General features: G+C 48.6%; 1 protein-coding gene across 3 annotated transcripts in view; it reads right to left on the minus strand.

Moving 5' to 3' along the window:
- Positions 1–3,427: 3,427 nt before the first annotated feature.
- The window catches only part of LOC308463770 (G protein-coupled receptor kinase 5-like), a 77,917-nt gene continuing 54,683 nt past the window's right edge, over positions 3,428–26,661 (minus strand). Inside the window, exons 4-17 of one of the 3 annotated variants that reach the window (XR_013979720.1) lie at positions 23,342–23,419; positions 22,254–22,354; positions 21,789–21,881; positions 21,630–21,693; positions 17,806–17,946; positions 15,883–16,073; positions 14,254–14,291; positions 13,692–13,781; positions 13,135–13,343; positions 11,439–11,576; positions 10,815–10,952; positions 10,107–10,238; positions 5,674–9,243; positions 3,428–5,005 (exon numbers count right to left, since the gene is read on the minus strand). Coding sequence is in view for 2 of the 3 variants with exons in the window: in XM_080982459.1 (XP_080838585.1) it covers positions 9,154–9,243; positions 10,107–10,238; positions 10,815–10,952; positions 11,439–11,576; positions 13,135–13,343; positions 13,692–13,781; positions 14,254–14,291; positions 15,883–16,073; positions 17,806–17,946; positions 21,630–21,693; positions 21,789–21,881; positions 22,254–22,354; positions 23,342–23,419 (1,503 nt within the window). In the remaining variant the exon portion in view is untranslated. Of the gene's footprint in view, positions 9,244–10,106; positions 10,239–10,814; positions 10,953–11,438; positions 11,577–13,134; positions 13,344–13,691; positions 13,782–14,253; positions 14,292–15,882; positions 16,074–17,805; positions 17,947–21,629; positions 21,694–21,788; positions 21,882–22,253; positions 22,355–23,341; positions 23,420–26,661 lie in introns of all 3 variants that reach the window. The other 2 variants (XM_080982459.1, XM_080982460.1) reach the window with 2 other exon arrangements.

Below are 26,661 nucleotides of genomic sequence, written 5' to 3' on the forward strand. Positions count from 1 at the left end.
TACACTATCAGCTCCTTAACTGCGAAAGCTGCAACACTGGATTCAGCCTTCAGGAAGAGAACAAAAAGAATGTACAGTCATCACAAAATGCCCCCACATTGTCCAGTCGTGGAAAGAGGCAAGCTTGGATCTTTCCCTGATAAGGACAATTCCTTCCCTTCCCTTATATTTGCCTATGTGGGGATTCCTTGATAAAATTGCACAACTGTGGATCGCTAAAGCTGTCCTCCTTCAGAACAGAGTTCCCTCCTTAGTGCCTCTACACTGGGCCAGGGGGCACATCTAGAACTGAGAAAGCACTATGGGTGCCAGTCACAAAATGGCCCCAGTGGGTGTGTGGCATCACACAAAATGGCTGCCTAACAGCTAAACATCTAACACAGCAAATCTGGCGAGAAACATGATTAAAGGTAAAATTACCAAACACCTGGAAGAACAAAACTTCCTGTAGAAAAACCATCAAGGCTAATGACTTGGGGCCCAAGTATTTGAAGGAGCGCTTTAAATGTATGGTGCAAATGGGGACAAAGTCAGAAGGGCCTTCTCTGTTGCCCAAACAACCTTCAAATGCAGCAAAACAGCACAAAGGAAAGTTTGAGATTTCCCAATAGGCCTGGTCAGGGTAATTTGTCTTGACTGAGGAGGCAGCCAAGGTTGAGGTGCCTCAGAAAAGCTGGATGGCAGGAAGCTTCTTTTTGCATCCTCTCCCCTGCCCCCACCCCCCAACTCATCATAGCAGAGCCGATCACTAAGGGATAACAGACCTGGGAAGTATGTTAGGGACATCACTTTTTAAGATGTATCTACCCGGGGCTTGCCAACACTGCCTTCCCTCCAAACCCTTGGCCAACCAACCTCCCCCCTACCTAGGGCTGCCATACATCTGGGGAAACCCGTACAGGTCCTCTTTTGGGGGGCCAACATGCCCATCTGGGGGTTGGGCTTGGGCAGCTTGGGCGACTCTGCATGCCACGGCTGCTGCCAGCCTGTTTTATCCTCCCTGCAACCTCATGAGGTGGGCTACACTGAATGATAATCATTGGCCCAGTGAGTTTCATGGTTGGATGGGGGCCACAGCAACACTACAAATCTGTTACTGGTGTTGACAGCTGTTAGGAGATCCTTATTCAGTGGTACCTTGGTTTACAAACTTAATCCATTCCAGAAGTCCGTTCTTAAACCAAAACCATTCTTAAACTGAGGCGCGCTTTCCCTATTGAGGCCTCCCGCCACCGCTGCCCCTCCACCATTCTTAGACCGAGGTAAAGTTCACAAAACGGGACACTACTTCTACTTTTGCGGAGTTTGTAAACCGAATAGTTCATAAACAGGGCTGTTCTTAAACCGAGGGACCACTTTAATGTGTCAATAGGGATTGATAAATCTGTCAGTTCTTTCCATTTTTTTATTTTTCCAATCTTAACTTCAGCTGTCCTATCTGTATCAATCTACATATTTTAATTTTAAAAATCCTCCTGAAAATTCATCGGCATCTTAGTGTGCAGTTCTCCTAAAATATACATTTTTGTATAGTTTTGAGTAATATACACATTTTAGTGAACCATTTCCCCCAATACAATGCATTTTGGTATGTTATTTCCATGACTGTATGCACACATCTTCCTAGTAAAGGTTTATTATACATTATTTGCTTGGAGAACTGCATTTAGAGAAGCGCAGATTTCATCATTGTGTTTCTGCTTTGCATAATGGTTCAAAAGGTAGTTCAGTTAGGCATTATAATGCCAGCAAAATCAAATTCCTCCACTATCCCTAGATATTACAAATAAATGTATGGCTGCTGCGGCTAAATGTTTCCAAGCACTTTACTTCCACAAAAGCTGGGCCCTCGCGGCTGTAAATCTCAGCCTAGTGGACAGTTTGGCCTTGGCTGCTGAACTGACCGTCATCAGGAAGAACTTGACGCAAAAATCGGGAAATCCATAACAACAACAGCAAACCACATGAGGCATCACTCTTGTCTGTGCAAACAGCAATGCTGCCAGTTTTATCTCCAAGGCTCTGGGCCGCATCGCAGCCATTTTTTCCTACAAGTTAATCTATCACAGCCTCCTTACTACAGACTTCCGGGTGTCTTTTGAAGATCTCCTTATGCCAGCAGACCTATCCATTTATAGAAACTTCCTTGATTAGCCAGTCATTCATTCATTTACAATTACTATGTATGACTCCCCCATCACCCTAAGGTCCAGAGGCAGGTTGCAAGAATCAAAACACAGCGCAGTAACGAAGATTGATGGATGACAACTGAACACTAAATAAGAAATGATGCAGCTATGGGGGGGGGGGGGAGATCGACATATGTTTGCAACAGGAGCGGGAAACCATATTTTAGGAAATTATATTAAAGTAATTTGGTTGGATTTGTAATAATTTGGAAAATTAATAAAAATAATTGGCAAAAAACCCCACAATCAAAACACAGCATTAATGTGAAAACAAAATACTATACAATATAAAAAACCAGTTTCAAACAACTAAAAATTGCAGAAAATGGAGAGTTCCAAAACAACACGCCTTGTGTCAAAAGCCAGGGCATAGAGACACTTCTTCAGCACTCCGGGAAAGCTGTATCATGATAGGGCCAGATGTGCCTCTGTGGGGAGGGAGTGCCATAACTTAGGGGCTGCCACAGAATATGCCCTCTCCTGGCCCTCCATGCCCCTGAGGATGAAGGAACTACCAAGAGGGCCTCCTCTCTGATCTTGGCACTTGAGAGGGTCTGTAGAGAAGGAGGCAATCTGTGGATATTTGGGGATCTGAGTTGTTTAGGGCTTTAAATTTATTTATTTAGTTTGGTACCCAAAACCCCGAGGACACGGGTGGCACTGTGGTCTAAACCACTGAGCCTAGGGCTTGCCGATTGGAAGGTTGGCGGTTCGAATCCCCGCGACGGGGTGAGCTCCCTGCTCCTGCCAACCTAGCAGTTCGAAAGCACCTCAAAGTGAAAGTAGATAGATAGGTACCGCTCAGGCGGGAAGGTAAACAGTGTTTCCGTGCGCTGCTCTGGTTCGCCAGAAGTGGCTTATTCATGCTGGCCACATGACCCGGAAGCTGTACGCCGGCTCCCTCGGCCAATAAAGCGAGATGAGCGCCACAACCCCAGAGTCGTTTGTGACTGGACCTAATGGTCAGGGGTCCCTTTACCTTTACCTAATGATTTTGGACCCGGAGCAACCACCCGTGGCCCCCCCTTATGCCACTGGAAACAGCAGAATTCAAGGTTGGGTGTGGAATTCAGTTATTCTCCTTATTGCAAGCTTCTAGTCATCATAGATGCAAAGATATGCCTGGAAATGTGTAGGCAATGCCTCCTGGAAACCCAGTCTAGAGAATGAGCAGAGATTCAAAAGATCATAGCTTCAGTGAATAGGTTGCCTGGCTGACTCAGCACACAGAACTCCGCTTTCATTGGTGCATTGTTTTATTTATTTCTTTTCAGTGCAGATTACACACAGCCCTGGGAATAAGTAACAAGGAGAACCCCCCTCCCCAATAACCCTACTGAATATATTGTTCTGTAAAGAAATTTTAAAATCGGGGGGGGGGGGGGGGAGCCCAGTTCATTGATGTAATTTCCTTTCTCACCCCTTCCCTCCCCACCCAACTGGGATGAAGTGATACCCACCCTTCACTTAGAGAAGCTGAATCTTCCCCCACCCCCAACATTCCCCCATTAAAAAGAGGGGGGGAAACATCCCTGCAACATCTGGGTAACATGACCACATGGCTTGGCTTGCAGCTTTTAAAGCTTAAAAATGTACACCTAGGCATTCAACATACAAATATTTACAACTGTACAAAATAAAAAGCCAAAATGTAAACCAAAATGCACCAGAATCAGAAATAAACAGTGAAAAAGGAAAATAATAATAAAAAAATAATATATCCTGCAACAACCAACCCTAAATACATGGATGCAAAAGGAAAGAGTGATGGAAATATAAAGGGGGGGATGTCAATGTCCTTTTGTGGAGATCTGCCTGGGGTGCAGAGAATCACCAGACCCACAAGAATTCCTTTTGGGGAGAGAAGAGATCTCACCCACACCACGCAATTAAAGCTCTCCTGTTCCACTTCTAAGTGTTGCGGTTTCCCCTGGAAATCCCAGGAAGGGTTATGGGTGCCGATGACCTCACAGACCTACAACTCATAGCAGCCTTATCCACCTGCAGTTTGCAGGCTTCTCCCAAGATTTTTAAAGTGTGCTTTAAATGTGAGGTGCGGGTGTCACTCAAGGTTCTTCATTTGACATGTATGAACATCACACGGTGGACCAGGATGGCTGGAGGAATGCAGGGATGCCCCCCCCATAAGCTCCTGTTTGCATTCTTTTGGAACATCTTCTTGTTCTGTGCAGCCGGGGGTACCCACAGAGACCTACAATTTCCATTTTGGCAATTTAGAAAAGGCATTTATTTTTTGGATGATAATCCCAATTGAAGTCTCTCTCTCATACGTACAACCCACCCACCCACCCAACTCAAATCTGGCAGTGATTGGCAGAGAGGCGTAGAGGAAGTCTGGAAAGTTGCCCATTGGTTGGAATACTCTAAAATACATATCCTCACTGTATGGACTTCTATGCCCAACTTCTGACACGCACTGAAAGATGCATTGTTGTTCTGCTGAGGACGGCATCCAACAGGTTTCCTAAACTATCCAGGCCTTGTCTCAGCCCAAGTGTGTGTGTAGAGGAATTGAAGCCGTAAGGAATACAAAGAGAAAGGAACTCAAAACACCCTAAAGCATCTACCTGCAAACACCTCTGACACTTTAAAAAATCCTTAAAGCACCCTATCATAATCCCAGCTCAGAGCTTCCCTTTTCTGTTATGTCAATCCACATTGATCCCCGCTTTATTTCAGCCTAGAACCAGGGGGTGACATTTCCGGACCGATGCAGGAATCACAGGTGTGCATGGTGCTGAAACCTCCAGGTAAAAGCCACAGGCTTGTTCCTCCTAGCTACAACAAAGGGTAATCTACCTGAGTTTAGGGCAATAAATAAATAAAAATCCTTCCAGTAGCACCTTAGAGACCAACTAAGTTTGTTATTGGTACGAGCTTTCGTGTGCATGCACACTTCTTCAGATACACTGAAACAGAAGTCACCAACACGGCTACCTACCTGTAACTAGAACTATGGAAGGCACCACATTGAAATTGAAATACTTTATTGTCACTTGTACAACTTGTATACAGTGAGATTACATAAGCACCCCCCATTCAGCTCTCTTGAGCCGCATGAAATGGAAGTCCATCAACCTCACCAAGAAACTTGCACAGGTACAGACTGACATCTTCTTTCTGACTAAAGGCAAGAACCTGGACATTATACCTAAGGGTCATGGAATTAAGAACCCTCTACAATCCACTTATCCTACTGAATATGCAAGGAAACTATGCCACACTTTCTCCACAGGTTTACCACACCTATCAGCCAATCACCCATTCCCACCACCCTTCTAAGTAATACCCCTCCCCACCCTCTCACTATATGTAAGGGTCTGGTGACTTCTGTTTCAGTGTATCTGAAGAAGTGTGCATGCACACCAAAGCTCATACCAATAACAAACTTAATTGGTCTCTAAGGTATTACTGGAAGGAATTTTTTGTTGTTGTTTCAACTACGGCAGACCAACACGGCTACCTACCTGAGTTTAGGGCAGTTATGCTACAATCTGGGAATGTGGGGTGTGCATCTGGACCCTCTTACCACAACTCCTGCGCTCACGCATGCAAACCTTCACCATGTGGTGAGTCTGTGTTGGAACCAAAAAGTTGGAAAGGACCTCCAAGGTCCCCTTGTCCAACCCTTGCAATTGCTACATCATCCCTGGCGGACAGCCGCCCAGCAGGTGCATCGCAGATCAAACTGCTTTTTAAACTGCAGGAGCTACATCAGGTGTAGGGAACCTCTGCCCCCCCCATGCTGCTGAACTACAACTCCCATCAGCCCTGGCAAGTATGACCAACAGTGATGGGAGTTGTAGTCCAGCAACATCCGGAGGATCAAAGGTTCCCCACACCTGCTATAAACTGACTCGTTTGAGAGCAAGCTACAAAACAGGGGTGGCCAGTCAGCTGGCTTAATGCAAATTTTTCTGCCCCATACCCAGAAGACTGCACTGATTTTGGCAGGGCCAGCAAAAAAGGGGGAGGGACTAGAGCAGAGAACATTCTAGTGGGGATGCAAACAGCCCCCTCCTTTGATAAGTCAGGAGAGGGCAATAACCTGAATGCATCCTCATTACCCTTGGGAAACTAGCCAAAAGAAGGGGAGACACACTTACTTAAGAGAGGAATCCTGATTTCAAGGCACCCGAACTTGCACATTTTAATAACCACGCAAGGTTGAAGTCTGTTGCTCTACCTCCAAGATAGAACTGCTGCAACAAGAACAAAAATCCCTCCATGACGTATGGCTGCCAAAAGCACAGAACTGGCCCAGGCAATCAGCCTTAGGAGGGGGAAGTTTTGCTTGCAGGGGGTGTCATAGCACCCCATTGCCTCTGTATTTCCAGCACCAAAAAACCCCACAGGTGCCAAGACCTTTAAGATGCAAACTCTCTGTTGGGGTTTGCCATGGTGTGAGGTTTCAGTGCATGTGTGTGTGATCTCTGCTTTTCCTATTTAAATAAAAAAACTGAAAAGCTCACAGTCTCTGCAGCACCCCAGCTTCCCCCCCCGCCACCGTCAGATAGTGATTCTGCCTCCCCCCCCCCCATTTTGCAGCAGGGAGATAATCACTCTGAAAAACCAGAGCGCAGCTCCTGTGCCCAAGGCTAACTGCCGGGGAGCTGGCACTTCTCCCTGGCACTTCACTCGGAAAGTCCTTCCTGCCCCAAGGCCGGATCTGTTGCTAAGCGAGTGGGGTGAAACCAAGTTCCACACTTTGCACAGCAGGTCGCAAAACAGCAAAATGATAAGATAAAGAGGAGAAATTCTGGGTTTAGCTGGGTCTAAATAGATCTATCTTCCCTCAGCCTTCGCAAAAATCAGTGGCCTCAAGCACAACGCACTGGATCTGGTCCCCTTGCAAGTTGTTTTGGAAAGCAAAGGCCCTGCAGTGGCATTCAGCGTCAGAATGCCACTAAGAGCAGACCCATTAAAAATAACGGATATGCTTAACTTTGGTCTACTAATTGCAATGGATCTGGTCCACTAATTGGTCTACTAATTGCAAAGTCAGTGCTTTTTTTCTGGGGGGATGCAGGGGTACACATACGCCTAAACATTTTGTGAATCTATGTTTGGCCTCATTGAGGGACAGCATTTCAATACGAGTAGGAAAATGAGAGTACCCCTAAACATTTTTTTAAAGAAAAAAAGCACTGGTTAAAGTTATTTGGATACAGTGCTCTAGCTTTTTTTGTGGCGGGGGGGACACCTCAGCTTTTACCTCTAATAGAATCCATGCACTCTGTTGGCCCCTGGACTGAATTTTGTGGCCTCTTTCTCTCTATGGGCCCAACTTGCGCCCCCCACAGAGGGGAAGCAAGCAAGGTGTGTGTGGAAGGTTTGATTCCTTGCTTGGCTCACTGCTTGCTCACTTGGGGAGCAGGTCAGGTGGCAGGGTGGGTGGGGCACCTGCATCTCACACAGTTGTTTGCCCTCTTCTGAACACTTCCTCGCTCACTGATGAGCTAGCTTACTACATGTAGAGGTGGGAGAGAAGAGAAGCTGCGATCAGGTCCATTGCACAACGTAAATCAGTTCCCAGGCCCATTTTAAACAGAACAAGCTGGTGGAATCCTGAGGTGGTTAAGTAGACTGTGCCACTTCAGATGACATTGACTTATGTCCCTCTGTGGTGAAACACCCCCCCAACCCTTCATGCAAGTAGAAAAGAAGCACATCTGAGACAAAGGTTTTAATCCTTGTCCTGCTGTGCTAATTTCCTATTTGCGGGAGGTGGGGGTGCGGTATGTTTAATTAAATGTAGCACAGCATTCAAGAATATTATCAACCACCTGTCATTTCCTCCTCACCTCATCCTGCTAAATGTTTAGAGTAGGCTTTTCTTCTGGGGAAACCCAGACAGGACTGGGCTGTAAAACACACACAAACACAATCACACTCAGCAGAGAACCTGCAATCAGTTAATTCATTGGCATTCAGATGTTGGGCTGAGACCCGAATCCAGGTGTGTTAACAAGCAGTATCACAACCTCGTTTTGACGGGAGACAGAGAAGGAGAAATGGGAGACAGTGAGAGAGACAAGAAGAAGAGAGAGGAGAAGGAAGTCAGTGGAGGAGATTCTGTAAGGAAAAATGAAAAGGGAGTCCTTTCGTGTTGCAGGTTGGGGTTAAAAGTGAGGTCTGGAAATGTTGACGGCCTGTTACGTTATCCGGCCTGATGTACTGTCCACAGCTACTCTCAGCCTGGTCTACCTCCACCAGTTTTAATGCTGATCCTTTGTTAATGCGTTGATGCCTCCAAACGGGACTTGAGAGTGCTCTTCATGCCTCTTTGTCCCCCGCTGTCCTTTGGCGCACAGCCCCAGGCTCTAGAGTTGTCTCGAGAGGGTGGGATTCCTGAAAAATGCTCCATTATCAAAAACAAACCCGTTGTCTAATACACACCTTTGTGTGTGTCTCCGTTTGGCATTCCGAGTTTCCAGAGGCCAGTGGAACAGCAAGAAGTCTTCAGCTTTGACCAGATGACATTCCTCTTCTCTCTCACTCTTTCTGTCTCTCTCTCTTCCCATTTTTGGGCTTCACAATCTCCAAGGAACAGAAAACCCCTCCCAGGCACACCTGTGGTCTCTAATGAGTTGTGGTAGGAGCTGAGATGGAGAGAATGGAGCATGGGACAGGGATGGGTTCTCTAGGCAATCAGAGGGTGGAGGACAAAGGGGAAAGACCCTGGTGGGGAGCAGCCTGGTTTCGGGGTAACCGAGTCATCCTCGGGGATCCCCGAGGGGGTATCAGTCTGTGTCAGCACCAGGAGGCGTCGAAGGCTTGTTGCTGCTGCTCTGCCCGTCCTGCCGGTCGGAAGGCTGTGTTGCCCCACCTCCTAGCCAGTAGTAGAGTCCAGCGCTACGCGGGGACGCCCCGGTGTCAGCGCTGTGCCGAAGGCAACCCTGAGAAGGCACAGGACAAGTGGTGGCTCCAGGGGCCCTCTGGGTCAGGAGGGAGCCTGTGCTGTGGGCCGGGCCGGCGAGGGAGCCGCTGACAGGTTGGAGTTTGCGTTGGCGCTGATGGTGAAGTCACTTGGCTGCGGGGAAGGAAGCAGAGACGAGAGGCAAGCTTTAGGGAGAGCCCGGCATACGCATACCCCTAAACATTTTGTGAATCTAATGGGAGAAAAACTAATTTTTTATTAAAAAAATAGTTTCTTCTCTAGCACGGTGAATTGTCAGTTCTGTTGCTACCCCCGATGGCGGCCTCATTTCCTGTCAACGTGTTTCCTGAGTCTCAGACAGAATGAAGAAGAAGAAGAGTTTGGATTTGATATCCTGCTTTATCACTACCCGAAGGAGTCTCAAAGCGGCTAACATTCTCCTTTCCCTTCCTTCCCCACAACAAACACTCTGTGAGGTGAGTGGGGCTGAAAGACTTCAGAGTGTGACTGGCCCAAGGTCACCCAGCAGCTGCATGTGGAGGAACGGGGAAGCGAACCCGGTTCACCAGATTACAGGTCTACTGCTCTTAACCACTACACCACACTGGCTCTCTGAGAGCACCCCTAAACATTTTTTTAAGAAAAAAAGCACTGGGGAGAGCCATTCAGGTACACCTGTGCCAACACTGGCAAAGGGTATCTCAGAATGCACAGGAATACTGGAGGGGTCTCTGAGGGACGGGGACCCATCCTGCCACTGCCACTGCCACCTTCACCTTTACCCACTTGGTTTGCATCCCATATAATGAAGACTACTTGCTAGGAATCACAAGCAGGGAAAGTGCTGGCTGCTCCACTCGGTTTGCATGCTGTTGCATGCTGTTTCAGGAAGTGCTAATCAGAGTCCTGCTGAAAATGCAAACCGAATTTCTCTCCCCGCCCCCCGCCCCATCCCTAGTGGAGTTGGCAAGAAAAGAGCAAGGGGCTGGAGGGAGCGCAAGAGTGGTGGGCCTTACGTTACGCCGGAAGAGCCTCTGCAAGAGGCTACGCTTGGGTGGGTCGGGGAGTTGCTTCCAGTCCAGGTCGGGGGAACGGGTGCCGTTTGGTCCAAAGGTGTTTAGATCTTTAAAGCATTCTGTCTCGATCATCTAGAGAGAAGAGGAAGAGGATGCCATTGGTGGTAGAGGTGGTCAGCTGAAGCAGCGAGACCGGGCTGGGCAACACCACTCCTCAGGCTTATCTGCCAAGGCTCCCTTTGGTTAGCTTTCCCCAGACAGAGCTGGACACCCACCTCCAACAGTGGGAAACAGCCCGGCAGCTCTGCGGTAGAGCATCTCCTTTGCCGAAGATTCCTGGTTAAATTCCTGACACTTCTGTATCCTGATCCCCAAAGAAGGGATGGTAGCTTAACCCACCCTAAACCACCATTGTCCAATATATGTCACTGCCTTATCCTGAGCTCCCTTCATCAACATAGGAATCAAGCTCAAAGAGCTTTCTTAGCCCTTTAAAAGGAGCGACTTTTAAAGTAAATGTTTGCCAGATATAGCCCCCATGAACATGCATTTGGGGATATAGCCAGTGGCGTTGGGAAGGCAGGCAGATGCCTATCTTTAAAGACAAGGTGACTGGGTGTTTTTATTTCACACCAAGAGTCAGTCTCCTCTCTCACTTCTGTCCTCGGTGGCTTCCCTTCCCCTCCCACCCCCAGCCCAATTCCTCACCTCATTCTGCCATGGAATGGAGACGCTGCCAGTGGCAAATTTGGCATAGAAGTCATTGTCGGTTTGGTCTAAGTTGACACCCTTCACAGTGGAAAATTGTTCAATGTCCAGCACGTCTTTGCAGTATACGGCTCGGGGCTGTTGGATAGAAAGGTGGAGACTCAGCTAAGTTTCCAGTCTCAAGATCTTAAGTATCAAGATGACAATGGCTTGTGTGACATTAAATGGCTTAAGGTGTCATATCCCATGAGCTGCTGTGATGTCACAGAAGCCTGGTAAGGATAGGTCAGAGAACCAGCTCTTAGGGAAACAGAGACATCTTAGAAATGGAAGCCCGAGGTCTATAAGCAACTTCTGCTAAATTGAACGGTAGGGCTGGCCTTGGTAACCAAGAGAGAAAGCAAGGTCCTTGATGATAATCTTAAGGCATGGGCAGGCGGCCCTTAAGATAACCTCATCAGAGGCCACTTAGGCCTTCTGAGGTACATGTGTCAAGGTCAGGAGTGAGAGCAGCATGTGAGCACCTGCTCCCTCTTCCTCGCCACAAGCCCATTCTTTGCAGAGCAGTTGTATGGAAAGGACTCATGCGTGAACCAGCCATGGCCTACTTTGGCCTGCACTTACATCTGGCACAAAGGAGGGCTTCATGATCCCAGCTTCCAGGCGCTTGAAATTGATAGTCTTGAAGAAAGGGTGCTGCTTCACCTGGGCGGCCTCGTCTCCCTTCCCTCCCAGCCGCTGCTTGGGGTCCTTGGTCAGGAGCTGGGGAGGCAGAAAGGTGCCACGATCAGTAAGAGCGGGGAGGGATGTGGCGTGCTGTGAAATTTAGGCGGCTAAATCACACATAAGGGCTGTGGGGAGGCCACAGCTCAGTGGCAGAGCATTGGGTTTGCATGAAGAATGTCCTGGGTTCAATCCCAGGTATCTCCAGGTCAAGCTGCAAGAGACTCCTGCCTAAACCCCTGGGGAGCTGCTACCGGTCAGTGTAGACAAACCTGATCTAGATGGACCAGTAGTCTATGTTCCTAAGGCTGGGTAGGTGCTTGCTTGTTTTGCAAAGGAGCGCTCCCCACCTCTTGACCAATGCTCTACTCATAAGATTGCGGAGGAGAAACTTTCCATGGGCCGTGAAAATGGCCAGGTAGCAGCTGTGGCTCTTGCCCTGTTGCCCTCCAGATGTTGCTGGACTACAACTCCCATCGCCAATGACCATTGGTTACGCTGGCTGGGGCTGATGGGAGCTGAACAATATGCAAAGGGCCAGGAGCAGCAAGAAACAGAAAGATGAGTAAGATGGTAAGATGAGTCTTGCTGGATCAGACTGTCTGTTGCAGCATCCTGCTCCTCCTCTAAGGCCTTTATGCTGCTTCTTGGTGCTCCCCACGCCATCTAATCTATTATCCCTTTAAAATGATTGTGTATCTTTCAATGTAAACTACTCTGATCATTTCCGCTTGAAGGGCAATACATAAGTTTATTAAATACACAAAAGATGCCTTTCCCCATTTTAGGCAGCTTGTAAAAAACATTTTCTGTTTCAAACAGGCCCTTGCCTATGTTTGGTTTAGGTTTTTTTATTCCCCTGATGCCTCCCCATCCTGCCGCTAGCCAGGGAGTTATTGGCAGAGTCTGGCCTCAAACATCCAGACTGGAATGTTGCATCCCAGTAAACATCACTGCCGGTTGAGACAGGGTGGAGGGAGAGGACATCAAACAACAACAAAAATCAGAGTGTTTGTGCATACACTCCTAACAGGGCTCTGCCTTGCTTGAAGCGTAGGCCCAGAGACTGCCCCAACTGCATTCCAGGATCAGGTTTCTGATGTTTAGGTAGCAAGTGCCTATCTACGTGTAGCCAAAATGGCAATCTCCATGGACCAGAAGCGTTGGGGGAGCTTATAGGTTTGCAGACATACCCCTGCCAAAAAAAGAGTATTTAGGAAGCAAAGAAACACTTAAGGGGAAGTGGTCAACTCCCCCCAAAATAACCTAGTGAGGAGGACTAACAGGCTGTTGGGTGGGGGCAGAAAAAGAGGAATGTGCTGGAGTTGCTGAAGACCTGGAGAGAAGCATTCCATATGGAAATGTTTTGCTACAGTTCCCTCTCCTTTCCTTTAAAGTCCCTATAGAAACGAATGCTTCACACTGTGTGCCCTGAAAACACCTGCAGGGTTGGGCTCTGGCGAGCATCAGTGGACAAACAGTTCCATAAGAGTAGGGCAAGCTGCGTCCCTGCCTCCCACAATGCCTTGCACCTACCCCAGGACATCTACCCTGATTCGACAGAGCTTTGCACAGCCTCTCACTTTCCCCAGCTCACCGCCTTGCAGATGGCCTTGGCATCTTCAGAGAACTTGTCCGAGTACTGCTCCTGGTCCTCCTGAACCCGCTTCTCCACTTCCTCCCTCTTCACCCGTTCCTTGCGGGCGCGGAACGGTGACTGGCCCTCAATCATCTCGTAGACAAGGCAGCCGAGCCCCCACCAGTCTGGACTGAAGGAGTAGCGCTCGTTGTTGATCACTTCTGGAGCTGGAGAGGGAAGAACAGTCAGAGATGGGGACAAATAATAGAAGAGCACATGTCCCAGATTCAATTTCTGGCCTCTCCAGGAAGCCAGTGATGGGGAAGGCCTTTGTCTGAGACCATTCTCCTCCTCAAATTGTGTTGACCAAACCCTGGATTCCTGCAGGCCTTAAATTCAGGTCTCCTCAATCTCATTGCCTTATACTGCAACCCACCCACCAACCCACCCTGGCTCCTAGTATAGTAAGACTGCCTTCTGCTTTCAGCAAAAAGGGGTTTGCAAAGCTACCCCAAGAGGACTAAGCCAGCTCCTCCACAGGGCAAGGAGACCTGAGATTTTCCTTGACTACATACCCATGTAGCCAACAGTTCCTACACGGCCACGGATGGTGTCTCCCTCTGGAATCTTGATGGCCAGCCCCAGATCTGAGATCCGGATATGACCTATGGGGAATAAGAGACAAAGGGGAGATAGAGGTCATGGTGTGAGCCACATGTGTCAGCAGCGAGCAAATTGGGGCCCAGAGCCTCAGAGGGCAGCCTCAGCATCCAGTTCTCAACAAAAGAGGTTTAAAGACTCCCTCAAGGCAAATCTTTAAAAATGCAGTATAAACACCGACAACTGGGAAACACTGGCCTGCGAGCGCTCCAATTGGAGAACAGCCTTTACCAAAGGTGTCATGGGCTTTGAAGATGCTCGAACTCAGGACAAAAGGGAGAAACATGCTAAGAGGAAGGCATGCTTGGCAAACCTTCACCATGATCTATCCAGAAACCTATGTCCCCACTGTGGAAAGATGTGTGGATCCTGAATTGGCCTCCACAGTCACTTACGTACTCACTGTTAAAACCGTGTTCATGGAAGACAATCTTACAAGTAGATGAGGGATCACCAAAGAAGAAGAAGAAGACTCACCATCATCATCCAGGAGAATGTTCTCTGGCTTCAAGTCTCTGCAGCAAAGATACAGACACAACTCAGAATGAGAGGCAGGTAGACAGGTGAACTTCTAGGTTCAAGGTTCTTCAACCCTTTCAAGCACATAGGATATTTGTGGGGGGAAGGAGGAATGTACAAGTGGGTCCTAAACCAGCATATCTGATATAAGCAGCTGCTCCCATAATCCACCTGCTTCTGAGGTCCTACTCTTTGTGCCACCACCATGAGTGGTCAAATGAGTGAGCAGGAAAGACGGAGAGTTTTCAGCAATAGCACCAAGGCTGTGGAACGTCCTCACTCTGAAGATTCGCCTGGCAATGTGGGTCCCAGGTGGATGAGGCAGAGACTCACACAATTATGCCAACTCGGGAGCAATTTATTATAAGCTCTCTAGAAGAGATTAGCGTCCTGAACAGGGAGGGGAGCCCAAAAATGTTCAGCCCTTGTGGTACAGAAAGAAGCTCAAAGTTTCCAGGAACTAAGGCAAAATTTAAACACTGCTTTGGACAGAGGAAGCTTGATTCAGTAACAACTGCATACGGGAACAAAGTTTTGCTTATGGGTCTTTCTATTTCCACTGTTCAGTTTGTGAATGTTGTTACTAATGGGACCAAAATGGAACCACCCAAGCACAACAGGGAGGTTTCAGCAAAACTGGAGAAAGTTTGCAGAAGTACAAAAAAAAAAAACCCCAAAAAAGTGGCTGGGGGAGGGATCCCTAAAACAGCCCAATGAGGACTGACCATGCTCAGTGGGCACAGAACACCGACTGACTGTGGGAGGAGGAATGAAAAACTGGAGGTGGAGGAGAAAATTATTAGTAATATAAGTGTTAGGAACCCCTGACCTTAAGGTCCAGTCGCGGATGACTCTGGGGTTGTGGCACTCATCTTGCTCTATAGGCCAAGGGAGCTGGCATTTGTCCGCAGACAGCTTCTGGGTCATGTTGCCAGCATGACTAAGCTGCTTCTGGCAAACCAGAGCAATGCACGGAAACGCCATTTACCTTCCCGCTGGAGAGGTACCTATTTATCTACTTGCACTTTTTGGCGTGCTTTCGAACTGCTAGGTTGGCAGGAGCTGGGACTGAAAAACGGGAGCTCACCCCGTCGCAGGGATTCGAACCTCCGACCTTCTGATCGGCAAGCCCTAGGTTCTGTGGTTTAACCCACAGCACCACCCGCGTCCCTCAATATAAGTATTAGTATTTAGTATTAGTATATTGCCCTTCATCCGAAGATCTCAGGGTGGATCTCCGCATAAAAATATAAAACACAAAATACATAATAAAAACAAGAACAAACCAAATCAATAACATGTCCCCCCTCCCACAAACACATTTACTAGGACATAGACTGTTAATCAGGTTCAAAATGCAACCAGAGAGACACAGACCAATATGTCAGGCCTGCCACCCCTGTCTGGGCTGACACTTTTCACCCTCCAGCCACACGTGCAAAGGAGATGGAGGGTTTCTCCATCTTGCCCTGTGTCAGCAATGCTGTGAGAAAGGCCTCTCTCACCCCTGCCTTTGCCCTGCTCCCAGGCTCTCCCTATGCGCCTCGCCTTCCTGGAGCCTGAGGAGCCTGACCGCTTCTCTCTCACCTGTACACGATGCCCTCCCGGTGCAAGTGCTCGAGGCCGCAGCAAATCTCTGCAGCGTAGAAAGTGACCCGCTCGTTGTCAAAGCCGGGGTTGCCCATGTTGTAGATGTGAAACTTCAAGTCGCCTCCATTCATGATGGTGAGGACCAGGCAGAGGGCATCCTTGGTCTCGTACGCGTAGGCTAAGCTCACCTGTGGGTGTGCAGCAGAAGAAGAGCCCTGTTAGATCAGGCCAAAAACACCCCACCATCTTGTTTCATGCAGCAGCCAACCAGACCCCACCAGGAAGCAAGGCATGGAGGCAACAGCCCATCTTCGCTGTATGCCTCCCAAGAAGTGGCTTAGGAGTAGAAGCTGTCTTGAGCAATGTGAGACCACTGGTCCAGCTAGCTCAATATTGTTGGCACCATTTTTGCCCCTGGGGGGGGGGGTAAAGCATGAGCAGGCAGTGGGTCAGAGACCAAATCCAGCAGTGGGAAGCACCTGGCCATTCCCTCCCCACATACACAGTCTCGTCCCACTCGCCCTTTCCCCCATCTCTCCTGGTGCACTGAGATTACACTGTGCCTTGCTGCCACCTACTGGTTCAGTCAGGGGAGAGGAGGTGCTTAATGGGATCTCAGCGATGTGCCTCCTGCTGCTGGCCAGCTGATGGATGCAGGAAAGAGTTGAGAGGTGCACAGATTAATGAGATCCTCAGCTCCTTCCAGTGGGGAGCCACAGTGGGATGTCAGAAGTCCCAGGACATCCATCCCTCTGGTTCCCAGCAGACTGGTGCTGGAAACAGCTGTTGTTGGCAGCCGTCTGTTTTGAGAGACAATGGAGTGTGCCTCCAGGGATGAAGTATTTCAGGATGAAGTCAAATGGCTGCATTAACAGCATTGAAGTGACCAACTTTGGGCGCAAGCCTGGGCAGTGTGTATGGAGGTCCTGGGCTGCCCCGAGGACAAGACCCCCCTCTCAGTCTTGCTGATGTGGTCCAAAAGAAAGCAGAGCAATACATTTGGCACCAGCTTGGCTGGAGTTAACAGAAGAAGGTGTACAAGGCACAATCCAACCAACTTTGGGACTCCAAATTTGTGTAGGGTTTACTCCTTAGCCTTTTTCCTCCTGAATATTAGAGTTCAGGTTCAGAGTTTTCCTTCTCCCAGACAGACTCCTTTCCCAGGCTGACAAGCCCCATCTGTCCCCTCTACAGCATGCCTTCTTGACCACTGGAACCACTCTTGGCCTTGTCCACTCGGTCCATGGGAGCCTGTCTTCGCATGCAGGAGAAGTTCCCTAACTCACCAAAGGTTTGTGGCCCATTGGCTACCCTCACCTGACGTAGCTGGCCAGCTGAAGCTGTTCCGTGGTGGGGCCAGTGGCCGCTGTTGCATGCTGACAGCTTCTAGGAGCCACAGGTCATTGCTGAGTGCAGGATGGGGACCAAAGTTGAACAAATTACCCCAGAAGGTGCACAATGTGGCCCCTACCAGAGGTCATACACCTCCCCTAACACCACATACACACCCCTGGAATCAGCTGAGGAGTGTGGATCAGCTGTTTTCCAGCAGCATTCAGCGGAGGATTATGCCACCAAGCTGCATGGAAGTTGGTCAAGTACTGCCAGCAACCCCTACATGGTCTGCGTTGACAAGGAAGTGGCTCTCCGGGGTTTCAAACTGGAGTCTTTTACCCAGCTCGAGTTACCGTGGATTGAACCTCATATCTTTTGTATGCAAAGCATGAGCCCTACCACCTTTTGCAGATGTGCTGCCTTGGAACTTGGGAGATTCCTTTTATATGAGGCATCCCCAGTGAGCATTAGCAAAGGACACCAGGGAAGCTCATGAAAACTGCAGGGCAGAAGTCGGAGGAAGGCAGCCAGCAGTCAGTCTTGGACGCGTGTGGGATGTCAGCAGCATGCCAGGCACACACTCACCACGAACCGGCTGTTGACCTTCTCCAGGATCTGCTTCTCGTTCAGAGCCATGGCCTCCCCTTTCCGCTTCTTGATGCGCTTCTTCTCCAGCTTCTTGCAGGCGTACATCTTCCCTGTCGCCCGCACCTGACACGCGCACACCTGAGGACAAGGTGAAAAGTGGGCATGGCGGGGCAGACAGATTTGGGTAGAGATCCATACATGCTCAGACAAGGCACTATGATAGTAATAACAATAATTTATTATTTGTACCCCTCCCATCTGGCTAGGTTTCCCCAGCCACTCTGGGCAGCTTCCAACAAAGATTAAAAATACATTAAAATGACACACATTAAAAACTTCCCTGAACAGGGCTGACTTCAGATGTCTTCTAAATGTCAGGTAGTTGTTTATCTCTTTGACATCTGATGGAAGGGCGTTCCACAGGGCGGGCGCCACTACCGAGAAGGCCCTCTGCCTGGTTCCCTGTAGCTTTGCTTCTCGCAGTGAGGGAACCGCCAGAAGGCCCTCGGCACTGGACCTCAGCATCCGGGCAGAACGATGGGGGTGGAGACGCTCCTTCAGGTATACTGGACCGAGGCCGCTTAGGGCTTTAAAGGTCAGCACCAACACTTTGAATTGTGCTCGGAAACGTACTGGGAGCACTAGCACTCATTGAAGAAAAACAGGCAGCCAGGGGGAACACTGTTTACTCTTGAACCTCCAGAGTACAAGTTATTCCAGATGTCAGGTGGTCCAGGGAGACTCAGTAAGGATAAGACTCCTTCCCTCCTTGCAGATCCTTTCAAGGCACATGTGCAAACCACCAAGTCCTGCATTGGGACTCAGCGAACAATCCCCTTCAAATGTGGGTGCAAAGTGCAGGGGAGGCTCTCAGAAGTCTCTCCCCACCCCCTCAAATTTCACAGTCAGATGCAGCAAGAAACTCATGGCTCCCCTGCCCACCCACCCCACCAGAGTACTATCAGGCAAAACTGCACATTATACATGCAACCACCGTGTATGTGTAGCTTGATGAAAACCACTTCTGAAGCAAAAGGGAGAGGTGGAAAGGGGCACACCCTTCTTTCCCTCCTCTGAATCAGCCCTCCAATGTTTCTGCAAATCTGCATTTTAAACCTGCAAGAGAGAGCAATTTGGAACAAGGAAATGGCAGACAGGGGAAGAATTGAAGGGAGCGCCCCTAAAGCTGCTTTTAAAATTAAAGAGCTGTTAGTCCGTAGTTATATGTGCTGGCATACAGCATGTGATGTGGTCCTTTTGTTTCACTCAGAGTGATTTGGGGCACAATGTCATTTATTAGTAGGACCTGCAACAAAATGTTGCGGTGTATCCTTCCTCTTAAAAGGAGTGCTCCTGTTTTGGGCTCTCGGCCAGTCATTCCCTACAAGCGCGATAAACCATTCTTCCCACCACAGTGGCTAAATCCTGTCGGCACTCACCACCCGACCTTGCTGTTAAAAGGAGTTATTCATATTGATTTTTAATTGTATTTTGATTGCTTCTTTCATTTCCTATATTGTACTGCATTTGAATGCTATGAAATTTGAATTGCAATATAAAAAATACAATATGTAAGAGATAAAAGATGCAGCCAGAATACATTTAAATACCATGCAGCATCTAGCTAGCACTGAACAAACACTCTAACTGTCCAATCAGGCAGAAAAATCCTTAAGTGGCCCACCAAGACCCTCAGCAGATTTCAAGTGGCCCATATGGGGGGGGGGTGGAGTTTGAAAACCGCTGATCTAGATACATTTCAGGCCTCAGCTGGATATTGAAACTGCCTTGGTCTGATGGATGTTCTGTGCCAGGAGAAGGACAAGGGGCCTGGGAGCCTGGTAATTCCCCTCTTGGGGGCCTTTGATATTACTGACCATGGTATCCTTCTGGACGGGATGCGGGTGGCGCTGTGGGTTAAACCACAGAGCCTAGGACTTGCCGATCAGAAGGTTGGTGGTTCGAATCCCCGCGACGGGGTGAGCTCCCGTTGCTCGGTCCCTGCTCCTGCCAACCTAGCAGTTCAAAAGCACCTCAAAGTGCAAGTAGATAAATAGGTACTGCTCCGGCGGGAAGGTAAACAGCGTTTCCGTGCGCTGCTCTGGTTCGCCAGAAGCGGCTTAGTCATGCTGGCCACATGACCCAGAAGCTATACACCGGCTCCCTCGGCCAATAAAGCGAGATGAGCGCCGCAACCCTAGAGTCGGTCACGACTGGACCTAATGGTCAGGGGTCCCTTTACCTTTACCTTATCCTTCTGGACAGGCTCTTGAAGTTGGAGAATGAGAGCACTGTGCTTCACTTTTGCCAAGACAGCTGGCTCCAGAAGGTGGAGCTAGGAGACCACTGCTGAGTCCTGTGGCACGTATACTGTGAGGATCCACAGGATTCAGTCTTCTCCTGTGCTTTTCTAACATGAAAGCCCTGAGTGAGATTATCTGGGGACGTGGGATGAGGAGCCATCAATATGCTGGTGGCGTCCAGCTCTCGCTCGCTCTCCCTCTCTCTCCCCTTTACATCTGAGTCATGTAAAGTGGCAGAAGTGCTGAATCAATGGCTGGGATCTGTCATGTGTTGGATAAGAGGCCAGCAATCTGAAGCTTGATTCAGACAAGATGGAGGTAAATGGTGCATGGTTCATCTACCTGAGGAGGTGCAGCTTATTCTCTTTAAGGCTGATTTGCATCCTCCCTAAAGCAGGTGTAAGAAAACCTTTTCAGTCTGATGTCTGCATTTCAGGCAAACTTCCAGGGACAACACACCAGAGGTGGAAGGGGCCAGAGGTAAAGGTGGGTGGAGCAATGGGGGACAGTTTTATAGGGTTACCATACATCTGGATTTTCCCAGACCGCAATCGGGAAAATCCAGACATATGGCAGCCCATGTTGGCAGTGCCATTTTTGCCATTTCTCGTTAAAAATAGCTCCAAAACTTTGTCAAAAAAAGCTCAACAAGTTTTCTGTCTGTCCGACTTTTCACTGTTTGAAATATGGCAACCCTAAATTTTACCTTTGAACAGCAGTCAAGTTTCTACACGTGCTCATGCATCACTCTCTGTCCTCCATCTGAGTTTAGGGACACACTCCAGCCAGGCAAAAATGCTCAAGAGGGTGCAGAGCTGAGTCAGTAAGGTGTGTGGTCCAGGGAGAGTTCTGGGGTCCACAGAGAGAGGCATGGGGGGCCCCCCTTGGTCCTAGGCCTGAGGTTCTCCACTCTTGTCTTTGGCAGAGGTCTTCCCTGTCACCTGCTACCTCATCCTTTAAATGAAAGGCATCAGGGATCGAACCCGGAACCTTCTGCGTGCAGAACATGCCACTGAGCTATGGCTCCTTGCTATAGTCACTGCTACTAACGACCATGGCAATTCACCTTTTCACAGGGGTCTTCTCAGCAGCCACTCCCAGACTTTGGAAATCCCTCCCTAGAGAAGCTCAGTTGGATCCCCCCTTGTCCTTCTGCCGGCAGGTGAAGGCTTTCTTCTTCCAACGGGCTTTGGGGCAGACTGACTGCTTTTAATGAAAGGGCTGGCGCTGTGCTGTTTTTATGGTAATTATTGGCATGGTTTTAATAGGTTTTGCATATGCATATAGTTTTAATTTTATCAATGTTCTTTTGTGTTTTAATAATTGGTTTTCCTGTGTTTTTAGGGGGAAAGGCAGGATATCAATAAATACATAACTAAAAGTAATTAATAACAACACCAGTGTTTTAAGCATGGTCAGATATATGATAATCATGTATCCTGTGCCTTCGGGAGCCTAAAGCTTTCTGCAATGCCCCACACCAGAAGCAGCCCCTGTGGCTGCCAATCATCTCCCTACCTCTCCGAAGCCTCCCTTGCCAAGGATCCGGTATTGTCTGAAGGTGTCTTTGGTCACTGATTGCCTGAAACAACAAAGTACACGAAAACTCCATTCAGGTGAGCATCAGTTTGGCAAAGGAACAAGAGGGGTTTTGGGTGATGAAGAACACCACCTTACCTCTCCAGGTACTTCCACTGGAGGAATCTGTCAAAATACATGCTGTCCTGGTAGTTCGTGAAAGGAGCTCCACTGAGGTACTCGTGTAGGTGCCTGTGAAAAAGACACAAATTAAGATTGGGCCGACTCTTCAAGGCTTGGAGATGGGCTGATGAAACAGAGTCGCAACTCCCAGAGCTGGTGGTACAGATTGTACCCACGTGTACATGTGCTTGGTGCTTGCCATCAAGATCAACAGAGCTCCTGCCCACCTTGGACTTAATCGACAAAGAAATTTAATTCGGTCCCTGCCTGTCTCGGCCTGCTAAGAAAGGTGAGGCTCCACCTTAAGCAGCAAGCCCCAGTGAGTGCATCTGGGCATCACAATAAACCGTGATATGATATGAACGTGGCCGTAGTACTGTAGTGTCAGGGAACGAAATTACCCGCCACTACCCACCCATCTCCCCAGGGCCTGGCACTCACTGCACACAGCTGCTGAAGAGGTCTTTGCAGGCGCTTCTCTGCAGATTCTCCGTGCAATGGTTCACGAGGGACTGGCTGATCTCTGCTATGTAGCCTGGGGACTAAATAAACAACAACACCAGCCATGAGTGACATACGCTTGAAGTGTCTTGAGTGCTGGACTTCATTTCTGCCGCCACCACAGGCTCAGATCTGGAGCATTCTCTGATCCCCACCCCCATTTGGCCCAGCTTCCACTCCTCCCCAGCTGATGTTCTTCAGGTGCTGTTGAACTACCACTCAGTGGCAGAGAATCTGTTTTTGGGGTAATTTTCCATATTAAGTAGAATGCAAATGGATTTTTTCCCCTAGAAACAATTAACACAGAAAGGCGTGCTAAGCTTCATGCCCACTGACCAAAAAAGGCTGGTAATCCTCAGTACAGATCCAACGCTGATAGTGATCTATTTCATTTATGAATCACTTCCCATGAGGCATCCCAAAACAATTTACAATACAGCAACAAGCACACACACTTGTGTGTGTGTTACATACATAAAAACAATTAAAAATATAAAAACATTTTAAAACAACAGCATCACACACATAAATTCCATACAAATTCAAAACAGATATCAACTGGAATAAAGAGTTTGAAAGAGGAATGTATTTTGAAGGAGCCAGAAAGACAACAGAGGAGGCACCTGCCCGGTATGCAGTGGGAGGGAGTTCCAAAGGGCAGACCCGGTTCCAACATCAGCTTGATTATATCAGGACTGGGGCATGGAAAAGGGGCTGCAGTGAGTCAGGTCTAAAAAGCAAATCCTGATCTGTGATGGGAGGGCAAACTAGTGTCAAGAACAAAGAGCAAGGCTAGGTACACTAGAGCTCAGCATGGCCTTGTCAGCTAAGCAAAGCAGAATTTACCTAGGATGCCCTTTTATACTTTTTCCTGCCCACGAGGAGTCAATGGCCGGCCTTGGTGGAATCAGCTCAGGAGCCAGCCCGTTTCCTGGGAAGCCGCAATGAAGTGAATCACCACACGGGGGAGCCGTCAGCAGTTCTCGACACACGCTTTTACCCTTGTCCCACAGAAATAATATACTTACTTTGCTGTTGAAAAAGTTGCGGATTATCTCTTCTCCCATTTCCTTCCGCTTCTCATCTGGGGAAACCTCATATTCTACCTGGGACAGGAGAAAAGGCAACAGGTTGATCAGACCTGAGAAAGACATGCACACATGAGGTGCAACCTTGATTCTGGAGAACACCCATACATTCCTGACGAGATCTCTTCCTGATGCCCTGGCGAGATGCTACCAGTCAGAATAGACAATACTGACCAAGATGAACTAACAGTCTACCCGATTAAAAGGATGCTTCCTCCGGCATGCCATTCCTGCTCCCATTTCCCTTTTGTTTGTCAGTTTGGCTGGCGCCCATTGGGACTGGTAGGATGGAAGGCAAGGAGGCAGACAGTAGGTGGCGCCAGACCCCAATGACAAACAGAACCAACTCCTAGTTTTGTCCCCATTCTCCCTGCTGAGATCTCCAAGGGCAAAACTGAAAGAAAGGAGGGGTAGCATGGTGGGCAGTGCCCCCCATGGGCTGGTTGTTAAGTAAGGAAGCAGGCAGGTGGGGGCTGGCTGAGACAGACTTGAGGCTGCTGGGGCACTGCCCTATTTGCTCAAAGAGACCAGCTCCACTGCAAACGCTTCTGCTCTTCCTCTTATAATTTCAGGTGCTTTTCTACACATACTCCAGCCTTTGCAGACCTGGTGTCCTTTGCATATTTTGGACTAGGCTTCCCTTCACTCCCAAGCCAGCACAGTTGCCATCCAAAGCAGTTGGAGGGCACCAGGATGGCAAAGGCTGGCACTTATGAACGCATGCCATACATCAGCCTGGTACTGAACAACTCACCTGCTCATAGCTACTTTATGCTGCGACAGACTTTTGGTGCCTCGCAGTTTTTGAGTGCGGGAACTGGAAACCTTGCATGCAAGAGGTCCCCTTTATGCATACACACACACACACACACACACACACACACACAAAACATGTTCTTTTCCCTGCTCTGGGGTCCACCTCCCTCCTTCCTGGCCCTTTTCCACAGGATGAAAGCTGTTTGCCTCGTACTACAGAGAGGAGCACACTGCTGCTATAAAAATCTGACCTGCAGCTCCCCTCCCAATTGTTTTGGAACACAGCTCGGTGCTAGGAGACGAGAGAGGGAGAGAAACAAGAAAACGCCCTCTCTCCCACCCACCCACCCAGCCACCCTCCCTCCGCCACACACAGAAATGGCAGGGATGAGGAGCAGGCAAAGGGTTAATTGGCCTGCCATGTCCTGGAGAGAACGGACCACAACGCAAGAGTGCATTCAAGTCAAATATGGAACTGGAGTGAATAGCCAGAGTTGAAGAAGTAGCCAGTCAGAGGAGAAGAGAGGAGCAGGTGCATAGAGTTTGGTTTGTTCTTTTTTAAAAACAACAACACAACCTTCCTCTTTCTTAAAAGCAGGACGTGCCAATGTAGGAAGCGGCAGGGGGATAGCTGGGATGGCTGAGGAGTCATTGCTTCTCAAGGCTCAAGTGACACGTATGTTCTCCTTAATGAAAAGGCCGCAGCGTAGCAAATGGGAAGGAATGTGCAGCATCTCCAGTGGGGGTAGAAGAAAGCTCTCTGAGCTGACCCTGGGCTGCAGGGGTGCCTGTAAGGAGCTCCCTCTGTAGCTACGGCGGAGCAGGGCCACCCACAGCTGGAAAAAAAGAGACGGGAGAGTACAGCTGTTGTTGTTATTATTATTATCCAGTTGTGCCTACTCAATGCCCAGTGCTTCTCTATTTATACTCCTTGCTGCTGTGTGATGAATTTGTTCTTCATAATGTACCTGTTTAACTGCTCCCCTTCTTGAAGGCTGGGCTCAGCTGTTGGAAGTGCAACAGCAGAGATCATTCCATGTGCTAAAGGGTTAATTCTGTTAGCAACAAAGTCAACTTTGGGGTGGGGGGATGTGTGGAGGTGTTTGCTTAGGAACCAGGCAGAATAGCATGAAATTTCCTGGGGCAGCGCACATCCTGATTGGCTAGGTAGCTCAAGCAGTTTTTCCTATGTGTGTTTGGTTGACTCTCACCCTGCCATGTACAAGGTCTGAAGTGAGAATGGCAAACCTCTCTGTTTATTGCTCTTCAGATTCTACACTGCTTTTGTGCAGTTTCCTTAGTAAAATGGTGTCAAGGATTTCCTTTCCCACTGGACTCTGTCTGCAATATTTAAGTGAATTCTTTTTTGGCAATGCTTGGGGGCACCCTAAGTTGTGCCCTTTTTTGAGAGCTCAGAAGGATAATTCACGTATCACACGGAGCACAAGGACCAGCTGTCTCTAAACACGTACAAGCATTTGTTTGCGTACCCTTATCGATTTGTACAGCTCAACTCTTGCAGACACGGACTGTACACTTGTTCACAATGGCCTACGAGTGTACCACTCAACCATTTGTGTACATGGGGGAACAGACTGTACATTCTTTGAATGTAGGTTGCGGAAAGGATCCCTGAACTTTGAGGAAGGTAAGCTGGTTCTTTCCAATCCTTCAAAGCCAAAGCATCCAACAAAAACTCTCATAACTTCCCTTGTAAAGAAAGGTCCCTGGCTCACAGCAGGGCTCCGAACCAAGTTTTTTAACACACTGCGAGTTTTCATCGCTACGCCTTTTGCTAGCTGCAACCGTCACAGCCTTGCGGAGGATCGCTTTCCGAGCATGTGTTTCCCATTTAGCAGCCATCTGACCAGATCAGCATTCCTGTCATTCACAAGCAGCAAGCTTATGCAAATAAGAAAAAGGCCTAACTTTTGTGTACGCTGGTTTAAAATTTGCTAGCAGGGCCCGCGACTTCTCCCTGTTACACACAGGGACACAAACTGAAGTGGGTTCGACAAGCCGCCTTCAATGCGGACGGAGGGGGAGTTGGGGAGAGAGATGTTCAATTGCATAAACACAGTTTGGTAATGGGAAACACAGATCATTTTATGAGGCTTATGTTCCCTCTTAAACAGCATCGAAAAGTGCCTCTTGGCATCGTATAAGCTCAGAGTAGGAGCAAATGGATTTCAGATCAAAACTTTGTGTGAGCTTGCAAGAATAAAGAAAGAAGGAAAAATAAATTTCCTTTAAGCTTAAAATGAGTTGACATGACCTGGAGCAATAGTTTGTTCTGCTGGATGCAAAAAAAATGCTTCCAGAACCAGCAAGCCTTGAAAAGAACGAAGGGGGTGGTGGGGCGAAGCTCATGAAAACACTAGGATATTATTTCGGATGAAGGGCTGACTTTTAAATTATACGTCATCTGAATGGAATTTTTGCACCGTTGACTTTAGAATGGGCGAGAAACTCTCCTCTCCCAGCGGAAAAGGTCGCTCTTCAGG

Source organism: Podarcis pityusensis, assembly GCF_964106645.2.
Source record: "Podarcis pityusensis genome assembly, chromosome: 15".
NCBI classification, from domain to species: Eukaryota; Metazoa; Chordata; class Lepidosauria; order Squamata; family Lacertidae; genus Podarcis; species Podarcis pityusensis.